The sequence below is a fragment of the Podarcis liolepis genome (assembly GCF_965112155.1).
Source record: "Podarcis liolepis genome assembly, chromosome: 8".
Lineage (NCBI taxonomy): Eukaryota > Metazoa > Chordata > Lepidosauria > Squamata > Lacertidae > Podarcis > Podarcis liolepis.
In genome coordinates, this window is record NC_139560.1 from 45,625,745 (window position 1) to 45,633,512 (window position 7,768).

The 7,768-nt window shown below is 39.6% G+C and overlaps 1 protein-coding gene across 4 annotated transcripts in view; it reads right to left on the reverse strand.

The window, feature by feature from the left end:
* The window catches only part of RBBP8 (RB binding protein 8, endonuclease), a 31,117-nt gene extending 25,437 nt beyond the window's left edge, over positions 1 to 5,680 (reverse strand). For all 4 annotated transcript variants that reach the window (XM_083517700.1, XM_083517698.1, XM_083517699.1 and 1 more), the window contains exons 1-2: positions 5,546 to 5,680; positions 1,106 to 1,148 (exon numbers count right to left, since the gene is read on the reverse strand). In XM_083517700.1, coding sequence (XP_083373826.1) covers positions 1,106 to 1,148; positions 5,546 to 5,657 — 155 coding nt within the window. In that variant the 5' untranslated portion in view covers positions 5,658 to 5,680. The remainder of the gene's footprint in view (positions 1 to 1,105; positions 1,149 to 5,545) is intronic.
* Positions 5,681 to 7,768: the final 2,088 nt, after the last annotated feature.

Here is a 7,768-nt window from a genome sequence, read left to right on the forward strand (position 1 = left end):
AGGGATTTAGTATTATGAGAGGTGGAGAGAAAAAATCCTCCCTATCCACTTTCTCCACACCTGCCTAATTCTTGCCCATTTCTATCTTGTTTCTCCTTACGCACTTTTCCCCTACACTAAAGAGCTCCTTTGCTCATAGGGAAGTTGTTCCAGCCCCTTGATCGTTTTGATTGCCCTTTCCAAAATCCTTTTCAACTCAACAGTAACATTTTCAAGGGGAAGCAACCAGAGCCGTTTGCAATATTCCAAGTGTGGTATCGCCATAAATTTGTATTAATGGGATTCTGATACTGGCAGGTTTTCAATTCCTTCATAATAAAAGTCTTTTTCACAGCAGCTACACAGTGGGTCAACACCTTCATCAAGCTATCTACTACGACCTTGGGTATCATTCCTACTCAGTCACTGCCAGTTCAGGCCCCATTAGTGTATATGTGAAATTAGAATTTTTTGGCCCCATGTGCATCACTTTACATAAAATTGAACTTGCCATATTACTGCCTATTCACCCTATTGGATAGCCCTCACATTCACAATCCCTTTTTATTTCAACAATCTTAAACACTAGTCTCAGTAATGATCCATTAAGAAGTTACTTTCTACAACTTTAAGTTGGAGAACTATTTATTCCTATTCTCTGCTTTCTGCTGCTTAACCAGTTACAGAGCCATAAGTGGACCTCTCCTATTATTCCTTAACTCCAAAGCTTATTCAAGGCTTTGACAAGTGACTTTATCAAAGGCGTTTTAAAAGTACACCTATATCTACATCCTTGCTGATATTCTACAAGGTTAGTGAGACAGGACTTACCCTTGCAGAAATCATGCTGGTTCTGCTTCAGCAAGATTTGATGAATTTAGAAGTTCCATGAGACTTGTTCCAAAGAAAGTGTGCATAGTACTGCAGTTTTAATGTAACTGATTGCTAAACATAAGAAATGTTGCCTCTATTACAATCCCTGCAATATTGTCCTTAACCTTTTGCTTTATCATTCCTAGAAAAGGAGATAGTAGGCTCTGTCTGAAAAACCAGCCTCTGAGGACCGGTTAGTAAATGCAACTATTTCCATCAAATTAAGAATTATAGCATATGAGGAGATACTTACAAACACCTTTCTGTTTTCAGCTTGGTGATCTTTGCCAGTAATCCTAATGAAAGAGAAACAGAAAAGCAATAATTTATATTTTGAACTTCCATATACAAATTAGTGAAGAATAATGTCTTTATATGTATATGTAGAAACTACCAACAAATGCATACATTTGGAGCTAAATTATAGGGTTATTGTTCTGAACAAGTTATTTCAGAAATTTATAGTTTGTTTTTCAGTTACTTCAGTTCTCAAAAGAAGGTAATGAACCAATGGTTCCTAGGATGCTGTCTCCAAGGGTAGCCCTGAAAAAAGCACATTATAGAAATCTAGCTAAGAAGTTGCTAGCACTCCAGATGGAAAAGAGAATTGGTGCAACATGAATGCAAGAACTATTTCACTCTTCTGTTTTGCCAGCTCCCCTTGGTCAGGGTTCTGGGCATTATTATTTTTTTGGCTAGTTACTAAGGCTGGCCGAAATTTATTGACCCCGGTAATCAAGGCTGTTACATTCCTGAACCATAGCTGGAAGAATGGTGACTACTGATTGCTTTAAAAAAACTAAATTCATCAGAGCTCATGCTTCTGTTTTGAAAGCAACAGTCATACCACACATTAATGCCATGTCCCATTACAGAAGAAAGGCAAAATAGAAAATGCATGAAAATGACTTCAAAAGAAAAATTAAGAGCCCTCCTTTCCTGTCTTCCCTTATCTCTTTAAGCACTCAAATATGCTTGATCATGTAGATCAGTTAGGAAATAGTTTTTCTTAAAATGTGGCTGCAATTTGGCAAGACAATTAGATATCTGGAATTAAGACCCCTAATAAAGCGTTCTGCTTTAATCCTTCTCCACACCCATCAGAAGGAATGAGACTGCACAACAATGAGGCTCCTGTAAGAACAGGTAGTCTGTTTGGCACAATTTTTGGTATTTTAACACTAGCAGCCTCAGTTGCTACTGAATAAGCTGTACTATGAAGGCAAAACTATAGTAATACTACTTCGCCTGAATTCAGGAATTATCAGAATATTTCAGAAATCTTTCTGGAGCAATCCTAAATCAATAAATTAGAATTCGGGTATGAAGTCTGTTGTATAAATTCTGAAAAATTATGTTTGCTTTGCAGATCACTAGAACTTTTATTTTTTTCTCCACTATTCTCTTTCAATAAAACAGACTGCCTCATAACCCATCAAAGATGTAGTATTTGTGCTTAAATCATATTAGTCCTAATGAGATTTTTAAAAAGTAAGTAAACTTGCCTTAACGGCGTTACCCTTGTGTCTTCCCAAGAAATGTATGAGACAGAGAACACAGACCAATACCCATTAAATGCATGGCAAGAGTAAGATTTACCACTTACTTATATCTGTCAGCTTGCTGCACACACAATTTTCATTTAGGTTAGATTAAACTGAATTATAACCTATGAAATTCTGCAAAGGGTGGAACTACACATTACACACATTTCCCAAAAGAGTGTTTACTGTTCAACAGTAATGTTTGGATATTTGTGAGGGAAACTGGAGGGTGAGTGGTGAGGTGTCTTATCCATGCTCATCCACTGATTCTCCTCCACAACCCTCTTCCCAGTACTTCACACACATATCCACGTCACCCAATTTGATTTATTTCAGGTTTCAGAGTTGGATGCGTGTGGAATGTTGGGGGGGGGGAGAGAGGGGAAGCCATCGGGATGGATTACAAGGGAAAAGTTTGCCACCTCCTCCCATAAAATCTCCCCTAAAAATTCCTCCCTTACACTAACAAAATATATACAGTGGTACCTCAGTTTTCGAACATCTCCGTTGATGAACGTTTCGGAACTTGAACGCCGTAAACCCAGAAGTAAATGCTTCAATTTTCGAACGCACCTCGGAAGTCGAACAGCAAACGTGGCTTCCGCTGAGTGCAAGACCCTGAAGCCTAGCTGTCAGCTATTGAGTTTCAGTTTTCGAACATTTCGGAACTCGAATGGTCTTCTAGAACAGATTATGTTCGAAAACCGAGGTACCACTGTAGTTCCATCCTTAGCATAAGGTTTTTCATAACCATGTTAACATCCTGTGCTTTTATTCTGATAATCAGGCTTGTGAGTTCATCATCACACAACAATGGATTTGTCTAATTGAAGCCATGAACCAAAGCAGAGAGAAAAGTTGTGACATGCAATGAAGGTTGCGTCTGAAGCCTAGGCATTCAGCACTAAGTGTAGTATGCAACTTATTAGACTGTATTTTCCTCCAAAGCATGTTGTTAAAAATTAGAAGAAACATAACATTATCATTTGATTGCTTTCTTGGTAGCACAAGGATGAAGTTTGCACATGGAAAAACAACAAAATGACACAGTACAACCAGTGTAAGCACCAGGCACTTATTTCTCTGGCTACTGTCAATTTTGCTGACATTAGAATTCAAAATTCATGAGTCAGCTTTAATTCATATTTATAGACCTCAGGAGCAAGTAAAGTCCAGGCAAGTCTGTGTTTGATGTGTCTTAAATATCACTGTACCCAGTTCTATAGAAGGGACCCCACCTTTTGCAAAAATTAACTATCCTTCAGGCATGTCTTTGATGTACTCATGCAGCATCTAACTTTACTAATCATTGTGTAGAACATAGAAACAAAGGTTTAGGCATGAAAAAATCTGCCTTATGGCAAGGCTGCACTGACACACCCATAGTCAATCTAAATAGATTTATTCAGTGTCATTTATTTCAGGGGGACCTATTTCCAAGAATATACAGGCCTATGTATTTTTGAAATGTCATGCCCAAGTTTTTATTATTCCCAACTGCAAAAGAACATTAATTAGACACATTTTTTTAAAACTTAAGTTTTCTGTTATTTGGCTTCATGACATAAAGGCACTCCTTAGATTGCAAAATCCTGAGTTGATGATGCCTCAGTATGTGCCTCACTGACGACATTCCACCCACTGTAAAAACTCAGCTGAAGAATGAACTGAGCCAAAAGGATTAAATAAACCTAGTAAGTTCAGTAAATGATTTGTGGCCTATAGAAGGTAAAATATATTGAGGAAATTACTATGCCTCGCACACCCCATCTTTTATCAGCAAGGAAGTGTATTGTTGAATGCATTAACCTGGGCTGTTTTAATTATTCTACAGTATGTGCAACATTCCCAGATATCACTTTCTCTCTTGGATTTTAATCTGGCCTGCTACAGTCCTTGGTATCCCTAGTAGCTTGGACAGTGTTTTCTGCAACAGGCAAAACACAGTCTGTTATTTGGATGTATCTGTTCCCCAATACAGTGGTATGAACTTAATTCGTTCCAGAAGTCCGTTCTTAAACCAAAGCATTCTTAAACCGAGGCACACTTTCCCTACTGAGCTCTCCCGCCGCCGGTGCCCTTCCACCATTTGTCTTCCGAGGCAAAGTTCACTAACCGGAACACCTACTTCCAGTTTTGCGGAGTTCGTTGCCTGAAATTTTCGTTAACAGGACTGTTTGTAGACCGAGGTACCATTGTACTGTATAGGCTAGTTTGCTAGGTGAAATCAGCTGTTGGTTTTCTTCCTGCCCTTTAAATATATTTGTTGCTTTTACCCATTTTTAATTACCGTATCTTATGTGTAAACTGCCTTGAGACGGCAGTTTGGAAGGCAATTAATAAATTAATTGTAATAATAATAATAATAACAACTCTGATGTTGCCTGTTAATATTGCTGGCATTCCTGGGAATGAGTTGCATGATTCTGTCTGCATATAGAATGCAAATGCATGAAGTCTCACAGCTGCTACTTCTGGCATGTGTGCATGTGTGTAAGCTATATCTCTTGTTATGAGATGGGGGCTGCAATCTTATAAGACACAAGAATCTATGTCCAAATAAAGGGACTAAGTTCTCACTTAAAATGCGTAGATTTGTTCTGCATGATTAGCTCCATCAGGGTCTCCATAAGAATCTCTTGTGGTTTCATTGTCACTTCTACATTCCAAGAACAACAGCTAGAAAATACTTATCATGTACACCATACACCTTGCTCAATTTCTACATCATAGATACTCTGGTGAGGATTTAGACTGGAAACTACATCAGCATTCTGCAAAATATTAACTCTGTTTCACAGCTCATTGTAAAAAATCCAGCAGGAGAAAGACTGATAAACCAGAAAATCTTATTTTAAGATTATTCAGTTCCCAGAGTGTTCAAAACTTCAGTATGTCTAGGTACAAAACATTCTGCTTAAGTAACTGAACATTGAAAAGATCAGGTCTAGTCAAACAATATCAACTCAACATCAACCCACATTCATCTGTAATTATCATACACACCCCACAATATGATTAACATCTTGCTATGTTTTCACCAAATGTTTTCTGAACAAGGCACAAATACCAGCTGATCAAGAGCTAATTATGATGTATTTATTTGGTAAACACACTGGCCTGTTATAGATCAGCAACCATAATATTACCTTTTACTTCTTTATCGTGGCATTCCTTCAATTTGGACCACAATTCCTTGAAGTAATCAGGAGCAGGTTCTGTGGAGTTTGGACTTCCACAAGTTCCTCCAGAGGTGCTCATCTTGTGTTTTCTGTTTTGAGTGTTTCACTTGTCTTTATGCAGTTCTTGCTGTTTGCCACTCTTTTAGTTTTACATCACACTGCTGATTTATTTTAAAAAGAAAATTAGATACCTGCAATGACAGGTTGAAAACATTTACAGTGTATGACTTGCAACAGTTGGGAAAACACAGCTTGTTCCCTTAAGCTCCTTTTCTTCCAGCAGGGGAAGCAATACGGGGATGTATTATTCTTACATACAGGTATGCACGTTTGGTAACTGCATCCTTTAATCTTCTAGTTCAGGAAGTCTTTCTTTTGTCTGTATGCTACAATTTTGTTGCCTTGTATTGTTTTACTTGCTGATTGTTTTACTTGCTGATTGATTTATGGCATGCTACTGTATTCTACTGCATAGTTTCCTTTATGGCATGTTACTGTATTCTACTGCATAGCTTGCTTTAATATAATGCGGGGGCCTTTGGGCTGAAAAGCAGTACATAAATGAAATGAATGGTGATGATGATGATACCCTTGTATAGCCTGAATAGTAATTAGCTCAGGCTAAGTGGCCTTGAATTAACTTGTTTCCTCTGGAACCTGTAGCCTAGTGCCCAGGGCATCAGGTACAGTGGTGCCCCGCAAGACGAATGCCTCGCAAGACAAAAAACTCGCTAGACGAAAGGGTTTTTTGGTTTTGCGTTGCTTCGCTAGACGAATTTCCCTAAGGGCTTGCTTCGCAAGACGAGAACGTCTTGCGCTTTTTTCTTAAAGCCGCTTGAAGAGGCGCAGTTGCGACGGACCGTGCTTCGCAAGACGAAAAACATCGCAAGACGAAAAGACTCGCGGAACGAATTATTTCCGCCTTGCGAGGCACCACTGTACAAGTAACAACAACAGTCTTGTGGCACTTTTAAAAACTAATACAATCACTGAGGCATAAGACTTCAACAGATGCATGGAATGCACACTAGTCTATAAAAGCTTATGCAATAATAAATGTATTCATCTTTAAGGTGCCACAAGGGTCCTTGTTGTTTTTGCTGCAACAGAATAGCAGTCATCCATCTGTTAATAGGTACAAGGTATTTTAAGGTAATTGAAAGACTGTTTCCAGTACATGACATGCAATTTCCTTCTATAAGTACCAATTCACACTGTTCAGAGACCGAGTTGCCGCACCCTCACTTGGTGAACATGCCTCACTTGTGCCATTTTTCTGTGGAAGTAAAAACCAAGCCTAAGACCATTTATTTTAAAGTTCTAAGAGTACATTTTACTGATATTTTAGGGATAGTCCAGAAGTTCACCAGCAGGTGCACTACTGCACCCAGAGCTCAGAAACTGCTCACGCTTATGAAATTCCCAGTTGCAAAAATGCACCTAGAACTAGTGCTTTTTTTCCTTTAAAAATGTTTAGGGGTACTCTCATTTTCCTACTCATATTGAAATACTGTCCCTCAATGAGGCCAAACTTAAGATTCACAGAATGTTTACGGGTATGCGTCCCTTTGCATACCCCCAGAAAAAAGCACTGCCTAGAATAATTGGAGTTTCCAACGCTGCTGGTATCCAACAATGCCTGAAAGGCCACATACTCCTGCTTTTACAGACACTCATTTCAGTGCAATATTCCCCCTCCACCTCCATTTCAGAGCACACGATTTGAAGTTAAACGGATCACAGTTGAGCTTTAAAAATCTTCCTGTATTCTCCACATCGGGCAGTTAAAGAGTAAAACAGATAAGCTCCCCTCGCCCCCGCCCCATATCTACCTCACAGAGCTCCTGTGCCTTCAACACACCCCAGAAAGCTATGGGTTTGTTTTGCAGCTTCAGTAGCATTGCAAGAAGCGAACATCGAACAAGATGCAGGGCAAAGCGATAAAGGAAAGTTCTTCAACACGTGGCCTGACCTGAAGCTCTTAGCCGGCTACCCGGCGGGTGGGGGAAAGAAGGAAGAGAGGAGGGGGGGACAAAAACAAAGCCTCCACGTGACACGCGGACCCGCCCCCGGAAAGCGCAGCGCGCTCCTTCGGAGTTTGAAAAGAGCGGCTTTTTCAAAAGGGTGATAGGAAGGGGAAGAGGAGGGTCCTCTTTTTCTCCAGCTCACGCGCAAGGTGGCCTCTCCCCC